The sequence below is a fragment of the Gossypium arboreum genome, chromosome 5 (assembly GCF_025698485.1).
Source record: "Gossypium arboreum isolate Shixiya-1 chromosome 5, ASM2569848v2, whole genome shotgun sequence".
In the NCBI taxonomy this organism is placed as follows: Eukaryota; Viridiplantae; Streptophyta; class Magnoliopsida; order Malvales; family Malvaceae; genus Gossypium; species Gossypium arboreum.
The window spans coordinates 46,867,901-46,892,587 of record NC_069074.1 but is presented as its reverse complement, the minus strand read 5'-3'; the positions used below and the strand labels follow the sequence as shown (position 1 = coordinate 46,892,587).

At 33.4% G+C, this 24,687-nt stretch overlaps 1 protein-coding gene across 1 annotated transcript; it reads right to left on the bottom strand.

Moving 5' to 3' along the window:
- Nucleotides 1-2,311: 2,311 nt before the first annotated feature.
- On the bottom strand, nt 2,312-5,104 carry LOC108452677 (homeobox-leucine zipper protein HOX3-like). Its single transcript, XM_017750478.2, has 4 exons — nt 4,953-5,104; nt 4,596-4,789; nt 4,425-4,504; nt 2,312-2,792 (listed from the first exon to the last, which is right to left on the bottom strand). Exons 1-4 carry the CDS (start codon nt 5,002-5,004, stop codon nt 2,483-2,485), a joined length of 636 nt encoding a protein of 211 aa, XP_017605967.1. The 5' UTR covers nt 5,005-5,104; the 3' UTR covers nt 2,312-2,482.
- Nucleotides 5,105-24,687: the final 19,583 nt, after the last annotated feature.

Sequence of the window (24,687 nt, the reverse complement as noted above, 5' to 3'; positions counted from 1 at the left end):
TTCATTCTAGCCAATTGTGTATCCAAGCTGCTATGGGTTAAGCAACTACTCAATGAAATCGGTCTGACACTTTCTCAATCGCCTGTAGTCTGGTGCAACAATACCTCTACAGTCTCCATAGCTGCAAATCCTACTCATCATGATAAAATGAAATATGTTGAGATTGATCACCATTTTATTAGAGAAAAAGTTGTTGATGGTACCTTACAGGTTAACTATGTTCCCTCGACTAAGCAAGTTGCAGATGTCCTTACCAAGCCAATTTCACTAAAACATTTTCTCTCATTTCGACAAGCTCTCAAAGTACTCTCAAAAGTTGAAGAAACCAGGGGAATGTAAGAATAACAATTAAAGAAGCTGTTGTTCAACTGTTAAGATTGTTAGCTAGCAGTTATTAGTTAACTAGTAGTTATAGCCTTCGTGCATGTACTCTATATATGTGAATGTACAACAACCTCTAAAGATAATGAAATACAGTATGAAATATTCTTAACATTGATGACTTGGCTTTTATTTTTTGGTGCTTAAGAACTATGATTTTTTGGATGATTCTAATATAATTTATTCTCATATAAATATATATTTTCTAATAATTATAATCAAAATCAAACATTAGAGGCAAAATGGATTGATAATGAGAATGTCTTTAAACATATACCAGAATAAATTTGAACATGACTCGCATATGATGAGATTTAAATCAAAATAAATTTAAGGAGAATCCACTTATAGTTTACACGGGATGAAACTTGAACCTAGGCCATCAAAATCCGAAGACCTCAACCTACTCCATTCTTATGTACCCACTCGACCCTTATATATATACACACAGACATATGTATATATATTATATTTGATGTCATTTTTGTTGGGTTTGGAAAATGGAATGAGCTGAGTTTTATAACTATTGAGTTGGATTCTTCAGTAAATTTGCAAGACATCAGTGAGCTACGAGGTATCGAAGTTTGTGTTCCAAGACAATTTTTGATGCTTGAGTCAATATTTTTGTAGAAAAAAAAACAAGATTGAAGATAATAACAAAGTAAAAGTATGTGTGAGAGAAGTCATACCTAAAAAGAAGTTAATGCTCAGCATTTATAACAGATTTTAATGATTTATATGGTGGGGTTCTAACTTTATAAAAAAAATAAGTTATTTTAGCTTTTCATTTAATTTTTTGTTTTTTTAATCGTTAAACTTGAGTTGTTTGTCAAATCATTTCAATATGGATGGAAAAGTTTATATATTATTTTGCTGACATGGCATCCACGTGTATGCAACATCAACAATTAATTTTTTTAAAAATTCAAAAACATAATATTTATAAATATTTATAAAATGTATTTAATCGTAAAAATTATAATAATATTATATAATTTTTAGAATTTAAAAATTGATTGTTGATGTGACATGTGCATATATTGTCATATTAGTAAAGTTAACAAACATTAATTTTTCATTCATTTCGGGATGTTTTGACAAAAAGTACTAATTTAAAGGTTAAAAAGACAGAAAAATTAAATAAAAAACTAAAATATATATATATATATTTTGTAAACTTAGGAGAATAAATAAATTATTATGCATATATTTTTGGGGTTTCCCAAGTGCTGCATATATTTTTTTGAAGGAAGATGAATTTATCATCAATCATGTGACACTATTTATGTTAGTGAAATAAGCTACTGATTTGTACTAATTATATGGATGTAGGTCCATTTTATTTGGTCATAGTTCCCCTCCAAATTCATTCCCTCTACTTTGTTTCAACCTTTCATTTTACTTTAAAGTATTTATATCTAGTACATGAGTTTACGAATATGAACATAAATAATAATAATAATAATAAAGTCATCATAATTATGTTAACATGTACTCGTATATGATAGTAATAAACCAAATTTGAGTAACATAGTTTCTCATATACTATCTTCTTGAGAGATATTTTACATACTGAGTTGGATAGTTGTGGAAATGTAATAAGTCCGAGAACTCAGCCGAAGCTGCAAATTTTAACTCTAAATCCCTAATTAAGTTATCAGGAGTCTAATAAATCAATGGTGTGTTGAACACAACGTTTGCAGCCAAGAAAGAATGCTGGATCATTTCCATGACGTTAGTTGTGGCACAGTAGGCGTCCGAGTTTGGGTCCGAATGCTTTCGAGCTGGTGCTTAGATGGACCCAAAATCCGATCACTATCGCAACGAAGCACAGATAACAGGAAACTCACTGCATTTGCAAGAGCTAGCAATCCCAGTTTTGATTAAAACATTTTAACACCAGATGATGTTTCATTTCATTACCAGAAAATGCAAGAACTTCAATTCCATTGATTCCGATTGCTTTAAGGGAAAAAAAAACTGAGTTCCAAGAAAGCAAAAAAACCAAATAAAATCCTTATCTAAATTTGTAAACTAATATGGACATTGTTTTTTTTAATAACCTAAATAAGTTTCTTTTATGTTAAGTCAGTTGTACTACTTAACCAGCCGCCGAAGACGGCCTTGATTGGAGGGCCGAGGTGGTTGAGGTGTTGTTAGTGGAGGTTGTCGTATTAATGAGGCCAGCGCCACGGGAAGAAATTGTAGTGACACGCTCACAGCGAGGGCAGGTTGTAAGGGTGGAGGCAGGGAGCGGTTCACGGCTGTGAGGAGATATGACGGTGGGCGGGCCTACTTGCAAGGCCCTAAGCTCCTCCACTTCACTTTGAAGCTCTTGGTTCTGTTTAGTCAAAAATTCGAACCATCTCTTCAGATACTGGAACTCCATCTCCGTCTGCTTCAACTTGCTCCTACACACACACACATATTAATATTACAAATTAATCAATTAAAGTGTAACAAAAATAACAAATGTGGATCAGGTATATAGCTTTTACAATTAAATATTACATAAATTAAATTTCCAACAGAAAAAAAGAATCCAAAATTATGTTTTGATCCATGACATCCAACAAGTAGACCTCGTATCTTAACATCGAAGACTTTTCATCTATATTACAATATTGTTTGTAAAAAGAATATATGCATATATACAATCTATATTAGTAACATTTTTGGGTTATTTTAAATTTTTCATGTCATGCTTACGTGATTATATATATACACACAAAGGTAGCCAACCTATCTTTGAAACAGATATAATTTAGGTTTTGAATGGGTACATTAAATTTCTTGACTTATTTTCTTAATTTAAAGAAATATATATGTATTAAATGCGCTTGAAAAAACATGAGTAGGTTAATTACGAATTTTAAAAAAGAAAGAGAGAGGGAAGTATGGGCAATATAAAGCTCTTAAATAAGTAAAAACATTTCGTAATTATCTTTATAATTTCCAAAGGAGAGCAAAGGAATTCAAACTTGGATTTTATTCATAATTTATAAATAAAACGCATTTATTGACTTATTAAAGAGAATACTACAATATGATGTAGCAATAAATCAAAAGAAAACAGCATTTAATTTCATTCAATATAATATAATACACGTATGTAATCATTCATCAATGCATGGCTATGTCCAAAGAATGATGGATCAATGCAGCACTTTATTAATCCTCATAACATTTTATTATACAAGGTAAAAAGGTGACAAATTATATATCAATATGTTATTATAAAAGAGACATGCAATACTCTCAATTGGCGTTATGATTGTTATATATTTGATGTTTTAAGACAAACCACGACCATCATTGTTTTGATCCTAAAAAGTTGTATCATCTCATGCATGAAATCGAGCCAAATCATTCATTTTTCATAATTATGTTCATTTACTTGTCGGTTTTTTTGTCCTTTTAGTTAAAGAATTATTTATTATTTTAAGTTTCTTTTCTCTTTTAAATATTTTAAAATACAAAATACAAATTATAACCCTTTCATCTGTATATAACATCAACTTCCTTTGATAGCACCAAATTGGCAAATTACCAATAGTTCTAACTTTCTCTCTAGAATCAAATTTATAACCTATGTTTTTATGTAATTACAGATACAATAAATGTTATAACTCACAAAATAAATATTGCATTACAACTGGTATTTGAGTTCATGATTATAAGAACGAAAGTGATATATCAACTTCCAAAGACAATAGTTTGTCGAGGAAAAGACAAAGAAAACAACCCGTAATCATAAAATATCATATCCATAATAACTAAAACTTCGAAAATAATTTGTTTGGTTTTTATTTTAAAAGAAAATGGAAAACATATAGTTTCACTTTCTATCTTTAAATTATTAGTGTACGAAAAAAAAAAAGAATATGTGTAGAATCTGATTCAGATTATATACTTTATGATATTCTTGTCAACGTTTTGATGATATTTACCCTAATCTACTTTTAATCCCACCCACTAAACCAAAATAATAAAAACCCAGATATTTTATAATTTCAATCAATATATACATATGTGAACAGTACCTGGCTCGACGATTCTGGAACCAAACTTCAACTTGTCGGGGCCGAAGCTTGAGTTCTGAAGCCAATGCTTCTTTCTGCCTCTGAAAAAAAACAAAGGAATATCAAAATAAACTGAATTTATTTATGTAGTTTTTTTTTTTTTTGGTGTTTTGATGATTTTATTGCACATACAGGGTTTAGGGTATGGTTCTGCCTGAAACTTTCTTCGAGCAAACGAGACTGTTCTTTCGAAAGACGAAGCTTTTTGCGAGGAACGACGCCGTCATTGGTGGTGTTTTCTTCGTCGACGACGACTTCCATGGTGGAGGCGATCCATTCATCATCGGATCCTGGCGATGGTAATCGGTTCATATCCAAATCTCTCGCTGTAAAAAGAAAACACGAAAATTTGAAGCAAAATCAATTCTTCATCAAGCATGAACAACATCAGATCAAATAGAAAACAAAAAACAGACTATTTCATTGGGGGAAAAAACATGGGATTTTCGAGGGGATTGAGGGTTTTTTTTTTTTTTTTTTTTTGCGTACCGGAAGAAGAAACTGATATAGTTAAGTCCAAGTTAGAAGAAGAAAACGCCATGAAATTTGCTGAAGAAGAAAGGTAAAAGGTAAAGTTTTTTAAAAAAAATAAATAAATAAGGATATGTATTTATATATAGAAGAGAAGAATATGAAAGGAAATGAAATGAAGGAGAAGGAAGATTAGGTGTGTGATAGATATAAAGGTCAAAGTCATAATAAATACATATAATAAATGGGAAAAAATGGTTTTCCAATAAGGAAACAATAAGAATTAAAATAAGAATTGATGATCATTTATGACTAGATTTAATATTTAATATTTAATAATTTAAATTATTTAGATTTAATTATAAAAATTATATTAATTTCTATTTTATTTTTAAATAATTTCATCTATGAATATTATCAAAATTTAGTGTTACGAAATAAATATACATGAAGAAAATAATTTTTAATATAAAGAAAGCAAATGAGAGAGGAAGTGGTAAAGAAATAGCCCTATTGACTGTGGTGGTGAGGTCAAAGGCTTTGACCCATGTGATGTGAGACACGTGTCAAGAGGATGGAAAATCTAGGAGGGTTGTAGGAGAATAACCGGCAGGTTTTCTGTTAATCAGTGGTGAGTCTGTCTGTGGGTTGAAAGGTCAGGTGATGAAATAATTGGGTCTGATCTAGGAATGGGGCAGGGCAGTCCAAATTTGATTTTATTTTTATTCTTAGATTTATATAAAAGAAATAAAATATTATAAAAGATGGATGTAAGTTGAGTATGATTATTTATATAATATTGGATTCAATAATTATCACATTTTGACATTTTTCATTCTTTTTATCTTCTTTAATGCTAATTGCTGACCTTACTTCCGGTTAAGATATAAATATGATTTATTTTAAATTTTAAGAATTTTTATTATTATTAAATTTACTCATATCATCTCTTGTTTGTATAGCATGAATAAAAGTGATTTGTCCTCTATATTCCTAGACACAACAATACATTAGTTAAAATGATTTTTGCGAACAAGGAAGAGCTATGTTATTTTTGAGGTCTCGTCTTTAGATATTAAAGAAATTTTAAAAGAAGATATCGTAAGGGCATTATATTCCTAGATATTACCTTATAAACTTTTAATATCTTTTAGTCTGTTTTACACAAAAATTAAAAAATAAAAAACAAATGTCATTTTCTTGATTTTAATTTCGCTGATTATTCAATTAATATGATTTAATTTAAAAATTAAGTTTATTTGACCCAAAAAAAAAAAGAATTGCAAGGGATTAGTGAGGAATTTAATGCTATTTTATTTGATTGAAAAGTTCCGAGGAAACTGTAACGCCAAAGTTTGAACATTAATGTAAAGTGAAAAGGAAATAAATAATAATTTAAAGATATATATTATGTATTTATGGTACCTTTACTTTCAAGTAATTATAATTAGGGCTGGTAAAATCCAAATTGTACCACAGATTTTGAGCCATTTTTCAAAATTTGTATATTGGATAACATAAGATGTTTTTATTTTATTTTATTTTATTTTATTTAGATATAAATGATTATGGTAATTGTAACCTTATTCTGCCAAAATTATTATCTTATTTTGTATATATAATTATTAAATGAATAAAATATAATAATATGTTATAAAAAAGTCTCATATTTTATAATTAAATATTTATTTGTCCTTGAAAAATTGAAAATATTAGAACTAACAAAATTTTAATTGAAATAAGATGGGGTGTGTAAAAAATGGACTATTTAACATCTATGAAGGTAGTAGAAATTTTCAATAGTATATATCCATAGCGGGACAAGACACGTGGTGAAGCAAAGTAAGTGACGGCGAATTTGACAACATTCGCCATCGCCACTACTCTGTTGCCATCTCTATTTATAGTACATCAAAATATGAATATATATATATATACAACTTTCTAAGAACTCATCAAATATATTCAATTATTAATCTCTATCCTACGTGTAAGCCGCAGATAAAATTTTATACTTTAATTTGATCTTTTTTAATTGGCATCAGGATTTATTTGATCCTCTAACTTTACAAAAAAATAATTATTTTAACTTTTCATTTAATTTTTTTTATTTTTTTAGTCATTAAATTTGTGTTATTTTTCAAATCACCCAAATTAAATAGAAAAACATGGCATACACGTGGATTGTCGCGTGGATGCTATGTCAACAATTAATTAATGTTTTAAAATTTCAAAAATAAAAAATTATTAAAATATTTTTAATAGTTAATGTGACGTCCATCTGGCAATCCACGTGGTCAGCAAAGTTAATAGACGTTAACTTTTCCATCAAATTTGGATTGACTTGACTAACAATACAAGTTCAAGGGCTAAAAGAGGCAAAAAAAAATGGATGGCTAAAATGATTTTTTTTTGCAAAGTTGGAGAGTCAAATAAATTATTATGCCCTATATTTACTTTGGCCCTCCTAATTTAAAAAAAATTATTTTAGCCCTTTATTTAATTTTTCACCTATTTAGCCCTTGAACTTACATTGTTTGTCAAATCACTCCAAAATGGATGGAAACGTTAATTTCTATTGACTTTGCTTAAGTGGCTTCAACATGTATGCCACATTAGTAATTAATTAATTTTTTAAAAATAAAAAAATACATTTTATATTTTTAAAATTTTTATATTTTAAAAGTTAATTAATTGTTGATGTGGCATTCACATTAAAAATAATTTTATAATTTTATATTTTAAAATTAATTAATTGACTTTTGATTCATTTTGAAATAATTTGATAAATTATATAAATTTAAGAGTTCTTATAAAATTGGAGGATGGAAAAAGAAAAAGGCATATGATAAGAATAGAGAAATGTGGTTTTGGAGGTGTGAAAGGTTGATTGATTAGCATTTCAATTAAGACAAGTAAATAAGAGTTTGATAGTGATGAATTAAAATTAATATTATACTTTGACTTGCTAATTATATTAATTAGTGATAGGAAATTTGGTTTTTAAGGAAATGGGAATCAAACTTTGGTAATGCCCAAATTTGACATGATTATCCCCAACTCTTTCTAAATTAGTCAAATTTATGACTTTAATTTAATTACAAAATTATTCTTCCCAACGAGGTATTGGGGATGTTAGTAAAAGTTTAATTTTGCCTTCAAATTAATTATTTCTTAAATTAATCATATTTATGATATATACGATTCACTTATTAAATAATAAACTTAATATTAAAATGTTTAATAGCAAACTATGAAAATTCAAATGTAATACAAATTGCAACTAATTAAACAATCAATTTTTCTCTAAATATGTTAAAATTAGGATATAATATCGACAATTATTCTTTCTCAAATTAACATGAATATGATCACATTAATAAATGTTTCAAATTTTTTTTATAAAATCAACTATAAACGTATAAATATATACTTATAACCTCAAGGAATGTTTGTTGTAACACCCCGTACCCGAGACTGTTGCCGGAGTCGAACACGAGGTGTTAACGGACTTAATTCATTAATTAAACAGCTCATACAATTCATTTTAAAATTTCCAGACAAGTTGGCTAACTGCATCACAGTCGCTTTAAAAATCATATCTCGAGTTACGAAACTCGAAATCCAATTACGTAAATTTTTCCTGAAACTAGACTCATATATATATCTACTAATTTTTTTCTAGAATTTTTGGTTGGGCCAATTAGTACAGTTTATTAGTTAAAGTCTCCCTTGTTTCAGGGTTCAACTACTCTGACCTCTGTGTATTACGAATCAGATATCTCCCTGTACAGAGCTTCAATGATTATGCCGTTTATCTCTAATAAAACTAGACTCAATAAGGAATCTGTACATATAAAGCGTGACTTCTAATTATCTTTTTAAAATTTATGGTGAATTTCTAAATTCAGAACAGGGGATCCAGAAATCGCTCTGGCCCTGTTTCACAAAAATTTAAACATCTCATAAAATATAGCTCATATACCTGTTTCGCTTATTCCATATGAAAATAGACTCATCAAGCTTCGATTCCATAACTTATTCATTATTTAATTCCATTTTTACTATTTTTAGTGATTTTTCAAACTCACGTCACTGCTGTTGTCTGAATCTATTTTATGGTAAATTTTACCTATTTCATGGTTTCCATGGATTAGCTAGCAATTTGACATACATAATACCAAATATGATCATGATTAGCCATTCCAATGGCTAATCATTACCAAGCATTTCTATTTCCGTACCACTCAATAACCATATCATAAGACCATATATACAAAATGATTATAATGCTATACATGCCATACTCAAAATATACAAGCCATTATGCCAAGATGGTATACGGATAGTGTGGCGTGCCTCCGACCGCTTCCGATTTCCGAGCTGGCTTGTCAACACTACAAGGAATGAAAAGGAGGAGTAAGCATAAATGCTTAGTAAGCTCACATGCAAATAGCAAGTAACATAACCATATAAGCAAACATAAAACATCATTTGCATAATCATCACCAAGACATTCATATCACCTTTTCATTTATCATCTTACCATATTGTTGTTATATCGAGTTTTCAACCCGAGGGTTAAGTACATACCTGTTCAAAGTATCCATTTCACAACACTTACCAATACGTCCCTTTCATCTTGAGTATTCCTCCATTTGAGTAGAACTTTACCCGTTGAACACATCGAATATAATTCGGATACATGGAAAGTTTGCACATAAGTGCCACATATGTAGCCAAGCTACCATGTAACCCGCCCATAAGTGAACTCGGACTCAACTCAACGAGCTCGGGCGTTCGCATCCATAAGTGAACTCGGACTCAACTCAACGAGTTCGGATGCCTAGTTACATCTCACGAACTCGGACTCAACTCAACGAGTTCGGACGCTCGCATCCATAAGTGAACTCGGACTCAACTCAACGAGTTCGGATGCCCAAATATCCCAGTGACATGTCACTTGTATCCTAATCCATTCCTGAGGTTCAACGGACCTTTTCCCAATCATGTGTCTCAACCATCTTCTACGGAATGCCGATACCGATACTCGGTAGTATTTCACATTTTCCAAGTATATCACATAATTTGACATATTATCAAACAATTATCACAAGTATAATATTTCATAATAATTATCATATCATTTAAAAACATTAAAACATTTAAAATAATAACTATGTTACCAACATTTACATATGAACTTACCTCGTATGCTAAAATGGCTATTTTTACCATTTCGTCCACCACTTGGTATTTTCCCCATTTTAGCCCAATTTCAGTTTTCCTTGCTCTATCATTTAAAATATAGCCTAATTAGGACTCACATTATTCAAATTGACCCAAAATCATATTTTGGAAAAATTACAATTTTGCCCCTAAACTTTTGCATATTTACACTTTTGCCCCAAAGCTCGTAAATTAAAATTCAGCCTATTTTCTTATGTTTTATGACATGCTGATCATTTTTCCTTCTATGGCAACATCAAATTCTCACTCTAACATGTACTTATGACTATTAGGTATTTTTACCGATTAAGCCCTTTTGCTCGTTTTCACTTAAAACCGAGTAGCACAAGTTGTCTAACATAATTTAAAACCTCATATTCTATCATAAAACACCAAAATACACAAATTTCACCTATGGGTATTTTTCCAAATATAAACCCTAGGTTAAATTATTGCTAGCATAAGCTAAATCGAGCTCTGGGACTCCAAAACGTAAAAATCATTAAAAACGAGGCTAGAACGGACTTACAATCGAGCTTGGAAGCTTGAAAACCCTAGCCATGGTTTCTCCTTGCTATATTCGGCCATGGGGTTGAAGATGAGCAAAATTGGCTTTTAATTTTGTATTTTAATTCATTTTACCCTAAATGACCAAAATGCCCTTACTACTAAACTTTCCAAAATTCCATCCATGTCCAATTTTGTCCATAGACTTAGAAATTGGTAAAATTACTCTTTAAGGACCTCTAATTAATAATCTAATTCAATTTTATGCAAAATACTTCTAGAACACAAGTTTTGCAATTTATTCAATTTAGTCCCAAATTTCAAATTAGGCACTTTATGCATAAAATTTCTTCACGAAATTTTCACACAATCATGCAATCATATCATAGACCTTAAAATAATCATAAAATAATTATTTCTATCTCAGATTTTGTGGTCACGAAACCACTATTCCGACTAGGCCCAAAATCAGGATATTACATTTGTATTCTGGGTAATTTTGTTGTTGATTGCTTTGAAGGACATAGCTAACTTACATTATTTTTTAACATCTTAATTAAGTTTATTTTAGAGAAAAATTATAGTTGTGATTTTGAGTTAGTAAAAAAAAATCCATTTATTAAGTTATCTATACTTAAGATTCATTTTATTATTGACAGCTTTGTTTTAGAAAAATCGTTTGTTCATCGCTTTACTTTGTTAAAACTTGATGTTAACTAACGCAACGGAAAAAACCATATTCATGTCATTTTGGAAATCTAGTCACCTTAGCGGTTTATTATTTTTTTTCAAAAATGGTTTCTTTACAATGCATTGAAAATTAGGGATCAATGTCAAATTTTACTTAAGCTAGATATCATGCGTTTTTTGGTTTTATGCTTGAGAAATCCATGCATGCAAAACTCCCCAAATGAAGAGTTATCAAGCCATAGACCATAAATAATTAAAAATTACAAACCAAAACCAATAGAAACTAATTAATGCTTATTAAAAATAGTTTGAGGTCTAAGGTGATTCTCCTATGTCAAGTTTGGTCCTTATTTTGAGGTTTACCTAAAAAGTTAAACACTATGGGGGGCGAGCTTATGAAAGCTTAGTGTGAGTCGAACATTTATTTAAATGGACATAAATATAGAATACAATAAAACATATTAGCATTAATAGAAAAACACATAACCATCATTGGAATTTCATATCATTACATAGCCATTATCAAATCGATGTCAAATGGTATATGAGCATTAGCCATCATTCATTCAAGTAACAATCATTAATTTCGATACCATTCAATACAACACAATACAATACGTAGCATAAATCAATAACATTCGAGTCGGTCGTGAGCATGATGCAATGAAAAAAGATCATACCCGTACCATCCGCTACACACCATGAGTTTCCCAGAACACATCTGCCAAACTTCAATGGATGCGAGCATAGCTCGATGTGCTAAAACCACCGAATGACAATAATGCAGTAAAACTGTCGAATAACAAATAATGCGATATAATCGCCAATCCCCTCAGTACTCCAAATGTAGTGCATTGACTACGAATAAATGTGGACTTAATATGCCGCCAGTACTCCACGGAACTACTCCGTCAACCTCAAAATATCTCATCCCATCCCAATGCACATGCAATATGTCATACAATCTCATACATAGCCATGATTTAATACTTTTCACATTTAATTGACATGTTCAACATGCCCCCAATAATCGAATACTTTTAGTGAATGAAATGAATATTCCAACTTTCAAATTACCATTAAGATGATATCATTCAACATTACACAATTTCACATACTTTTACGAATTTCCAATGTGCATGTATAGCAGCCTATCCAATATAACATAGCAAATTTTCCATGCAATTATATCATGCATAAACTCATATTTCAGCAAATCATGCTATACATACAACCAATCTCATACCAAATAGCAAAACCATGCATCACAATATCAATCACGTAATCATGTCAAACTAGTAACTTGACTAACACATCAATGTTTTAGGGCTCAAAATGTATCTGGTTTGGCCACTTACAAAATTAATTATTCAGCTATTAATCCAATCCAATCAACAAGCTAAATCATCAACTCTAACATGATAATTATCATTATCAAACAAGTTTATAAGTTTAAGACCCACACCTTATTTTACGCTTTTTTGTAGCACACTAGAGAATTGTAACACCCCGTACCCGAGACCGTTGCCGGAGTCGGACACGAGGGGTTCACAGACTAAATTCACTTATTTTTTTTTTTCATGGCCGAATGCTCCTTCTACACCATTTACCTTCACAAAGCATGAAATTCATCATCCAACTTACAAGCTTACAATCTCATGAAATTTAACCTCATAGTATCTATCAAACTCTCACTCATTAGCTTCTATCATAAACCTCCAACAACACCAAATAAACATATACTTCGTGGGTCTATGGTAGAACCAAGAAAGGAACTCATAGATATCAAGATGTAAGCAAACTACCATTATTCATCTAAGTTTAGCATGAAACACAACCATCACCCTTATTAATCTTTTATAGCCGAAAACCATACTCACCCCAAAAAATCAAAATTTCAACATGGTTTACAAAAATCACTTGATATCTCACTCAATATCAACTAAAATTTCAAGAGCTAGTACAAACTTCCTTACCTTAATAGTGACCTAAGATGACCGATTGCTTCACTCCCTTCTTCTTCCTTTCAATTCGCCCAAGAAGAACCAAAGAACACAACTTGTTTTTCTTTCTTCCTTAGAACATTCGGCCAAGAGAAATGAAAAAAGATGGACACTTTTTTTTTTGTTTTCTTTCTTACATTCACGACAATGAGGAGGGGGAGAAACAATCACACACATTCTTTCCTTTTTCCATTTCTTTATTACCCATACTCCTTATTTTATTGTTCCTAACATACATCACTAACATAACATGTTTGTGACATGTTTCCACTCATAGCATGGCCGGCCACTAGCTCAAATATTGGGCAATTTGACATACAAACCCACCATTTCTATAGCATGCATTAATAGGCCACTTTACATTTGCCTAGCACATTTCTAAATTTTCTCACATAAGTCCTATTTACTAAAATTCACTTACAATTAACAAAATTCAAACATGAAATTTTCACACATGCATAAGTACATATAATGAGCATCAACTAGGACGGTTAATTAATTTTTTATGACTCAGTTTAGTGGTCCCGAAACCACTTTCCGACTAGGGTCAATTTAGGGCTGTCACAACTCTCCCCCACTTAAGAAATTTTTGTCCCCGAAAATCTTACCGGTAATTAGGTTTGGGTATCGTTCTTTCATAGAGTTCTCAGGTTCCCAAGTAGCTTCTTCCATTCCGTGTTTGAGCCATAACACTTTCACTAACAGAACCCTTTTGTTTCGCAACTCTTTCACTTCACGAGCTAGGATACGAATCGGTTCTTCTTCATAACTCATATCAGCTTGAATTTCGACCTCGGAGGGGTTTATTACGTGTGAATGATCGGATCTGTAACGTCGAAGCATCGAAACATGAAAAACGTTGTGGATCCTTTCGAGTTCAGGGAGTAAAAGCAACCTATATGCAACTGGGCCAACTCGTTCGGAGATCTCATATGGCCCAATGAATCTCGGACTCAATTTGCCCTTACGGCCAAATCTGAGTATCTTTTTCCAAGGCGACACCTTAAGAAACACTTTGTCTCCCACCTGATACTCAATATCTCTTCGTTTTAAATCCGCGTACGACTTCTGAAGATCTGATGCTGCCTTCAGACTCTCACGAATTATTCTTACTTTCTGTTCAGTATCTTTAATCAAATCCACCCCGAAAATTTTACTTTCACCGAGCTCGGTCCAAAACAATGGCGTACGGCATTTACGCCCGTACAAGGCCTCGTAAAGTGCCATCTTAATACTTGATTGAAAACTATTGTTGTAAGCAAATTCAATCAAAGGTAAATACCGCTCCCACGAACCACTGAACTCGAGGATGCAACATCTCAACATATCCTCAAGTATCTGAATTATCCGCTCGAATTGACCATCGGTTTGTGGATGGAAAGCGGTGCTAAAATGCAGCTTGGTACCCAAAGCTTCTTGTAATTTCTTCCAAAATCGCGAGGTGAATCTCGGATCTCTATCCGACACAATAGAAATCGGTACCCCGTGTAATCTCACAATCTGAGAAACATACAATTCAGCTAGTTTATCCAATGAAAAATCCGTATGTACTGGGATAAAATGAGCCGACTTAGTCAGCCTATCAACAACAACCCAAATCGCATCTTTCTTACTTGTCGACAATGGCAACCCAGACTCAAAATCCATCGTGATTCTATCCCATTTCCATTCAGGTATCATGATCGGCTGAAGTAAACCCGTACGCACTTGATGTTCCGCCTTCACTTGCTGACATATTAAACACTTCAAAACAAAGTCGGAAATGTCTCGTTTCATACCACGCCACCAAAACTGGCGTTTCAGATCGTTGTACATTTTCGTACTCCCCGGGTGAATTGATATTCGGCTACAATGAGCCTCGTTTAGAATCATCGAAATGAGTTCTGAATTTCTTGGAATGCACAAACAACTTCTGAACCTCAAACAATCGTCATTATCAATTTGAAATTCGTATTCCATATTCGGAACACATTCAGCCCGTTTTGCAACCAATTCATCGTCGACTTTCTGAGCTTTACGAATTTGATGAATCAATAATGGCTTGGCCTTTAATTCACTACTAACACATTGTCGGGTAGAACAGACAAGTGTACATTCATCGTCAGTAAAGCAAAAAAGTGATTTCCGCTTAAGGCGTCCGCAACCACATTAGCCTTTCCCGGTGATGATCAATGACAAGCTCATAATCTTTCAACAACTCAAGCCAACGCTTTGTCGAGATTCAAGTCTCCTTGAGTCATCAAATATTTGAGACTTTTGTGATCCGAAAATACATGGCACTTCTCACCAAATAAGTAATGTCGCCATATTTTCGTATGAATACGATGGCGACTAATTCGAGATCATGGGTCGGATAATTTTTCTCATGTGGCTTTAATTGTCTCGACGCATAGGCCACAACTCGACCTTTTGCATCAATACGCAACCTAACCCAAGTAGGGAGGCGTCACTATAGATGACAAACTCTTTGCTCGATTCGAAATGCACTAAAATTGAGCTTCATCAAATAAGTTTTCGATTGATCAAAACTTTTCGACATTTTTCCGTCCATTCGAACTTAACATCTTTTGAAGTAGCTTCGTCATGGGTGTGGCTATCATCGAGAAACTTTTTACAAACCGTCGGTAGTAATCGGCAAGTCCCAAAAAGCTTCGAACGTTAGTAATATTTCTCGGAGGCTTCCAGTTAAGTATGGCCGAAACCTTGTTCGGGTCAACTCGAATACCCGATGCGGATACCACATGGCCCAAGAAGCTAACCTCTCTTAACCGAACTCACACTTCATGAACTTAGCATATAACCGCTTATCCCATAAAATTTGCAACACTAACCTCGGTGCTCAAGATGTTCGGTCTCATCTCTTGAATAGACCAAGATGTCATCAATAAACACAACTACGAACCGTCCAAAATCGTCTCAAGATTCGATTCATCAAATCCATAAATACCGCAGGGCATTAGTGAGCCCAAACGGCATCACTAAGAACTCGTAGTGACCGTGCTTCGCTCGAAAGCGTTTTGGGTACATCCGAATCTCGAACCAAGAATCGATAATAACCCGATCTCAAATCTATCTTTGAAAACACCGAGGCCCCTTTAGTTGATCAACCAAATCATCAATACGCTGTAACGGATATTTATTCTTTATTGTCACTTTATTCAGCTGACGATAGTCGATGCACAATCTCATGGTTCCGTCCTTCTTTTTCACAAACAATACTGGTGCACCCCAAGGTGAGAGACTAGGTCGAGCGAAACCTTTATCCGTCAATTCTTGCAACTGAGCTTTCAACTCTTTTAGCTCGGTCGGTGCCATACGATACGGAGCTATCGAAATCGGCATAGTCCCAGGTACAAGCTCAATACCAAACTCTACCTCCCGAACAGGTGGTAAACCCGATAATTCTTCGAGAAAAACATCCGGGTATTCACACACCACCGGTACAGATTCGGGTTTCATTTTTAACTCTTTGTCATCAAGTACATACGCAAGGTATGCTTCGCACCCCTTTCTTGCATATTTCGGGCCAACATTGATGATATTACGGTGGCAACCCTTTAAGTCCAGTAGACTCAACTCGGATTCTCTCGTTATTTGCGCACCTCAGATCAATAGTCTTGCTCTTGCAATTCACAACCGCATCATGCACGGTCAACCAATCCAAACCAAGAATTACATCAAATTCATCAAACGGCAAAAGCATCAAGTCCGCCAAAAACAGAACCTCGAATTACTAGGGACATTTCTTACACACTTTGTCGACAAGCACGTAACGACCCAAGGATTTGACACCGATTACGAACTCGAGAGACTTAATAGGTAAAGTCTTCATGGATGCTAAGGTTTCACATATATAAGAATGAGTAGAACCTGGGTCAATCAAAGCAATCACATTAGTATCAAGGAGAGTAAAAGTACCAGTAATAACATCCGGCGAGGAAGCATCCTCGCGTCTTGGCAGATAGCATAGGCCCTAGCAGGCACGAGCCTCGATCTGGTCGTAGCATCTCTAGATCCTCTCGACCACCACTAACATTGCCCGTATTTCTAGATGGTCTACCTCGAGCGGTGGTAGCACCGGCTTCCCACTCGATTTACATTCATTCGCACAACCTCGGGCAATCTTTAATAAAGTGTTCAACTGACCGCACTTGTAACAGGAGCGGTCATGGAATCTACAACTCCCCGAATGCTATTTACCACAATACTGACACTCCGTTCTATCTCGACGATCATTTCCCACACTGGCGACCGAAGTGACTCGTGCACTCACAGGGGGTCGATCGCGATCTCGTCTAGAAAAGCCCGAAGTGTTTCTAGATCGGCCTAAATCATCTCTAAATTTCTTCGATGACTGTTGAAAGGGCCTCCCGAAGACCTCTTACGAAACTCCTTTGCTCCCATATCAGCTTTTCTTTTCTCTATACTGAGCTCCTCGGCTTTACAAGCTCGCTCGACAAGTACCACAAATTCTCGGATTTCTAAAATGCCAACACACAGCTTTATATCATCATTCATTCCATCCTCGAAACGTTTACACATCACGGCCTCTGAAGAAATGCATTCTCACGCGTATCGGCTAAGCCTCACAAATTTTCGTTCATAGTCGGTAACCAACATGGAACCTTGTTTGAGTTCAAGAAATTCCTTTCGTTTTTGGTCAATGAATCTCTGACTGATATACTTCTTTCGAAACTCGGTTTGGAAGAACTCCCAAGTTACTTGCTCTCTGGGTACAACAGAAGTCAACGTATTCCACCAATAGTAGGCAAAATCACGTAGCAAGGAGATAGTACACTTTAGGCACTCATCGAGTGTGCAAGATAGTTCATCTAGTACCCGGATAGTGTTGTCCAACCAAAATTCCGCTTGCTCGGCATCATCGCTGTCCGTGGCTTTAAATTCAAGAGCCGTGTTTTCGGATTCTATCAACTGGGGGCTTATTTGACCTTATTTGGTCAGTTACCGGAGGTATGGTAGGTGCGGGGGTGGTATTTGTCGGGAATGGAGGTTGTGGAACAGCCGTATTAGTTCGAATGTATTGGTTGAACCAATCATTCATCACGCTATAGAAAGCTTGTCTAGCTTCATCGTTCAATTACTAGCATTAGGTTGAGAGTCCGGCGTATTGTCCCTTGTCTGCGGAGCAGCGCTACACTCTCAAGATCATCAGCTACCACTCGGTCGGGATCGGGATCCATTACTATAATAAACACATTTCAATTGTCAGAAATCACCACACTATCAAATAATCACATAATGGCATGTATAGCTAGACCCAAACGTATTACGGTAGTCCTAGAATTGACTAAACCGTAGCTCTGATACTAATAAAATTGTAACACCCCGTACCCGAGACTGTTTCCGGAGTCGGACACGAGGGGTTCACAGACTAAATTCACTTATTTTTTTTTTCATGGCCGAATGCTTCTTCTACACCATTTACCTTCACAAAGCATGAATTTCATCATCCAACTTACAAGCTTACAATCTCATGAAGTTTAACCTCATAGTATCTATCAAACTCTCACTCATTAGCTTCTATCATAAACCTCCAACAACACCAAATAAACATATACTTCGTGGGTCTATGGTAGAACCAAGAAAGGAACTCATAGATATCAAGATGTAAGCAAACTACCATTATTCATCTAAGTTTAGCATGAAACACAACCATCACCCTTATTAATCTTTTATAGCCGAAAACCATATTCACCCCAAAAAATCAAAATTTCAACATGGTTTACAAAAATCACTTGATATCTCACTCAATATCAACTAAAATTTCAAGAGCTAGTACAAACTTCCTTACCTTAATAGTGACCTAAGATGACCGATTGCTTCACTCCCTTCTTCTTCCTTTCAATTCGGCTAAGAAGAACCAAAGAACACAACTTGTTTTTCTTTCTTCCTTAGAACATTCGGCCAAGAGAAATGAAAAAGATGGACACTTTTTTTGTTTTCTTTCTTACATTCACGGCAATGGGGAGGGGAGAAACAATCACACACATTCTTTCCTTTTTCCATTTCTTTATTACCCATACTCCTTATTTTATTGTTCCTAACATACATCACTAACATAACATGTTTGTGACATGTTTCCACTCATAGCATGGCGGCCACTAGCTCAAATATTGGGCAATTTGACTTGCAAACCCACCATTTCTATAACATGCATTAATAGGCCACTTTACATTTGCCTAGCACATTTCTAAATTTTCTCACATAAGTCCTATTTACTAAAATTCACTACAATTAACAAAATTCAAACATGAAATTTTCACACATGCATAAGTACATATAATGAGCATCAACTAGGACGGTTAATTATTTTTTTATGACTCGGTTTAGTGGTCCCAAAACCACTTTCCGACTAGGGTCAATTTAGGGCTGTCACAAGAATTTTCCAATTTCCTTATTAAACCTTAAAACGAACCTAAATTAAAAATTAGTATAAATTCAATTAATTCACCTCTTAAACAGCCTCCTAAACACCCATTTATGGGTTCAAACCAATCGTCACAATTACAACTATTTTACGAATCCAAACTAGTTAGATTTCTTACATTGTTTTGATGAGAATCATACGCGTGAAAGTTTTTCGGCTCGACGGTTGACTTAGGGCGTTCAAGTCAGCACCTAACAGATTTACATGCTGCAAAATAAATAGCTAATATTGATTAAAATCCTTCATTTAATCAATCTATAACTTTTTCCTAATAACTATGTCGAAACAACAAACTAGCTTACATTTAATTGCACTTACGCTTCCCGATTTGTGAGATTCGAATGGCCAATTGATCAAGAACATTTTCCCCTAATTGATATGTGATTAGAGGCTAATTAGGAGGATTCAAGAACTCAAAATAATGCTGAAAATAGATTATCAACAATTTAGAAACAAAATATCCCCTTTTCTTACACCTAGTTGCATGTACCACCACCCATGGTGGCCAAAATTGGGGCTGATTCAAGAATGATTTTGAGATCCTTTTAAAAGCTTGAAAAATACCTTTAAAATATTTAAAATTCTCCCAAATTCTATATCTGAAAATTTAGGTTTTTAATTGACAAAATTAATCAAGAAATTGAAGGAAAAAGAGACCTTACATAAGCTAATTGAAAGGGGCGACAATGATACTTTCTTTGCAATGCTGGAATTGATCTTGGAGGCTCAAGATTTCAGATTTGGAGCTGATTCAATTGGAGAAAAATTGCAGCAATATGATGGTGGAGATGATGCAAAATCTTGTGGCAAAAAGAAAATAAAAAGATAAATAAATTAGGTGTTATGGGTGACGACAACAATTGAGAAAGGAAAAAAAATTGAAGAGAAAAGTGGAGAGGAGAGGAGAGGGGAGGAACGAATAGGGTGAGTAAAAATAGAATAAAAGCCTATTATTTTGTGTAAAATTAACATTTATACATAGGACATACTAAAAAAAAATTATTTTGCAAGGGAAAAGATTCGAACTTAGGACCTTAATCTAATTTCCATGCTTTCTTATTTTTCCAATAACCACTAGGCCAATACTCATACTTGAAATAATTTTACAATATTTATTTTAAAAACAAGGCATCTCACGTAATAGGATTTAAAGCAAAATTTGCAAAATGATAAAACTAGTGTAATAGAAGGGATTTGAACTTAGGTTACAATGAATGTTTTACTAACACTTATCCAACAAACCAATACCTCATTTATTTCCTAAAAATGCGTAGATAATAGAAAATTTTAGGGCATGACCACTCTCTCTTGATTCACAAACCCGATTCTACTAACCCTCGATTTTTGGGATGTTATAGCTGATCTAACCGACTTGGTTTTGGTACCTAGGGAAATCTTGGTTGATACAGAAGTTTTAGTTGTTAGGGAAGGTTAGGTCATTAAGGAAATCACAATTGGGATAAACCATTTCTTCGATTGATTCTATTGGTCAAGAGTGAGTTTATGCTCACTCTACTAGTTGTTAATATAATGAGTAGATTGTGGCAGTTTGTGACAATACACTTGGTGAGAAAATATCTATAGAAAAGTTAAGATGATTGGAATGTTGATGCTGAGAAAGGATTGGAGAAAAGAGGAGAGATTTGAGACTGGTAGAGGAATGATTATCCTAGACCCTTTTTTTTATATGTCAATAAGCCTTTAAATGGTTATTTCTAATAATTTTCAAGGTGCCACATGTTGCCTATATATTGGCTCGAGATTTCTTGGAATTTAGTCTATTTACTGATGTCTTGTTGTTGTAGGTCTCTATTTGAATGTCTGGGGAATAAATATATGTGATGTGTGAATGACAAATGTCTTGTTTGTGTTAGGTAAACTTGTTCAAGGGTTGAGCTACCTACCCAAGGCCAAAGGCTTGCTTGAAATTAGGGAGGGTTTGGGAAAAATTATTAAGCTCAAACAATGGACAAGGGCAAACATTAAGTCCATTTCAAATATGGGTCGACGTCGGGCTCGAGCTGAAACATTCAAGGCCCCATTTTCTAAGTTTGTAATATATTATAGGGTTAAATGTAAAATTGGTACTCGAACTTGTCCCCTTCTCTCATATTGGTACTTATGGTTTTTTTTGTCCTAGCTTGGTACCTGAACTTTTTTCCCCTCCACTATATTGGTACTTGAGACTGACAATATTAATTTTTTGTTGACGTGGAAGCGATAGCTAATTGCACGTCACCATGTGGCATCCTCTTATACTTTTTTATTTTTTATTTTTCCTCATTCTCTTACTTTTTCTTTTCTTATTTTGCTTTTTTTGGGCTACTTCTACACTTCTTCATTCGTTACCCCCCCAATTTTCCCAATGTTCATACATCTTTTTTAGAAACAACACTGCACTTTTCCTTTTTCTTCCTTTAAAAGTAAAAGTTTATACATCTTTTAATCTTATACAATACATACACCCTTTCACAACAATTAACGAAACCAAATTGATAATCAAGAACAAGAAGATCGAAGGAAGAGAGGAAATCATTAAACTATTTATTTCATTTGAAGCTTATGCATATATTTGGGTACTTTGTACTACTAACATGCATGTCTTTTGGTACATATTTTGGACTTTTTCTTCAATTTTTGTTAGGTGTGGGAAACCAAAACCCACCATTTCATTTTCCCCGTAGTGGCAATTAACATGTGTTGCTTTTTCTTCTTCAAATAAGATCTAAAATGATAAAAACATAACAATATTTGTAATTTTGTGCTTTTTTCTGTTTCATTTTCTGGTTACGAAGAAGAAGACCTTTGACAAGTGTGAAAATCAAAGTGAAAATAATGAAAGATAAGAGATGCTTTGAACAAAGTCAAAATGAGATAACTTCAACAAAAATCAAAGAAATTTTAGAGAAAGAGGAGGTTTCGAGACCAACTAAGAAATCCCTATATTGTTAATCAAAACCCCCACATCCAACCCTTCAATAGTTTCTTTTGTCTTTTTCACGTCTTCATCAAGATCGCTAATGAAATCCACAAAAACTGTCTAAATCTAAATCTTGGCATACTTGGCATATTTTTTTAAAATTCTTACCAGATCTAAGGCAATATAAATAAAGCATACGATAGCAAAAATAGGGATTTAAGTGGTGATTGGATGGTGAAAAAGTAAGGGAATATTTTTTTGGGGGGGGGTTGACAAAAAAAAGAAAGAAGAAATTTTCATGGTGATTTGATAGTGAGAAAGTGAAGGAAAATTTTAGGGGTTTTTGACAGAAGAAAGATTTAGTGTATAATTTGACAGAAGAAAGAAAGAAGAAATTTTGGTGGTGATTGGATGGCAAGAAAATGAGAGAAAATTTAGGGGGTTTTTAACGAAAGAAAGAAGAAAGATTTAGTGTATAATTTGATAGAATAAAGAAGAAATTTTGATAGTGATTGGATGGTAAGCAAATGAGAGAAATTTTGAGGGGGTTTGATGGAAGAAAGAAAGTAAAAGAATGAAAGTAAAAGCATGCCCATGAAAAGATAAATATGAAAAAAGAAAAGAAAAAGGAAAGAGGAGGGAAAAAAAAGAAAAAAGAAAGAAAAATGAGGTATAGGAGGATGCCATGTGGCAGCGTGCGATTGGCCAGCATTGCCATATCAGCAAAAAATTAACACCGTTAGTCTCAGGTACCAATATAGTGGACGAAAAAAAAAGTTCAGGTACCAATCTAGGACAAGAAAAAACCATAAGTATCAATCTGGGAGAAATGGACAAGTTCGAGTACCAATTTTATATTTAACCTTATATTATATTATGACATTTCATATATTATTGTTAGTTTTGATTAACAAATGTTTTGATATAATAAACTTAATTCTAAATTCCCTTAATCAAATTTGCGAAAGTTACTTTGATAATTTCAAATATATTTTCAAGTATTACAAGCTCAAAAATAGAGTTTCTAATGACAAACTTTCTATAAAAGCCTTTGAGTACCCCCCAAGTCCTTTAAAATGTTTATAAGCCTATTTTTCAAAATTCCCTAGCAATGTCTTGAGACACAAGATTATATGTCTTGAGACACATGAACTTCGAATGTAAAATACTACAGAGGAAGCATTATCTCAAGAAGATTTATGCTTTGTCTCAAAACACAGGTGCAAGATATTTTTGATGATCCAATTAAAATTCCTATTGGTCTTATGACATGGGCTCAAGTTAAGAAATTCAATGAAGCATTTGTGGGCTTGATCCAACAAGTTTAGGTCGAACATGGCAAGACCAATTCTTATTTCGCCCCTGATAAAAACCCAAGTCCATGAAATGTTTTGCATGTGGAATTTTAAGGCCAAACTGTCCATTTAGTTTATTTAATTCACAGCTTTTAAATTAGAGTTTATTTAATTTTTTTTTCATGTTATTTGATTTGTGTCTTTATTATTGCCTCATTAATATATTCCTAAATGTGTCTTCAAACATGTCTTAATTTATTGTGTCTTTAATATGTCCTATTTATTACATTTTAATTATTATATTTAAGATGTCCTAATGATGTGTTTAATGTGTCCTAGGTACATTCCATGGTCAGCCACACATACATATACAAGGGTTCATGCACCAACGACTATTCCTCTTCCCCAAGTTTCAATGGACAGCAACACATGCTTTGCACCAAATAGATTCATACACCAGTGACTTTTTGACTTCTAAGTTCAATGTACTGCAACATTCATGCACAACCAAATTTGATGAACATATCTAGCACTTAGATGGACGATTAAGACAAGGGCCATGTATGTCTTTAAAAGACTCTTCACCACTAAGGAAGATACATGTACGATTAAGGAGAAAGAATGTGTTTTCATACATACAATGAACATTTTTAATATCTCT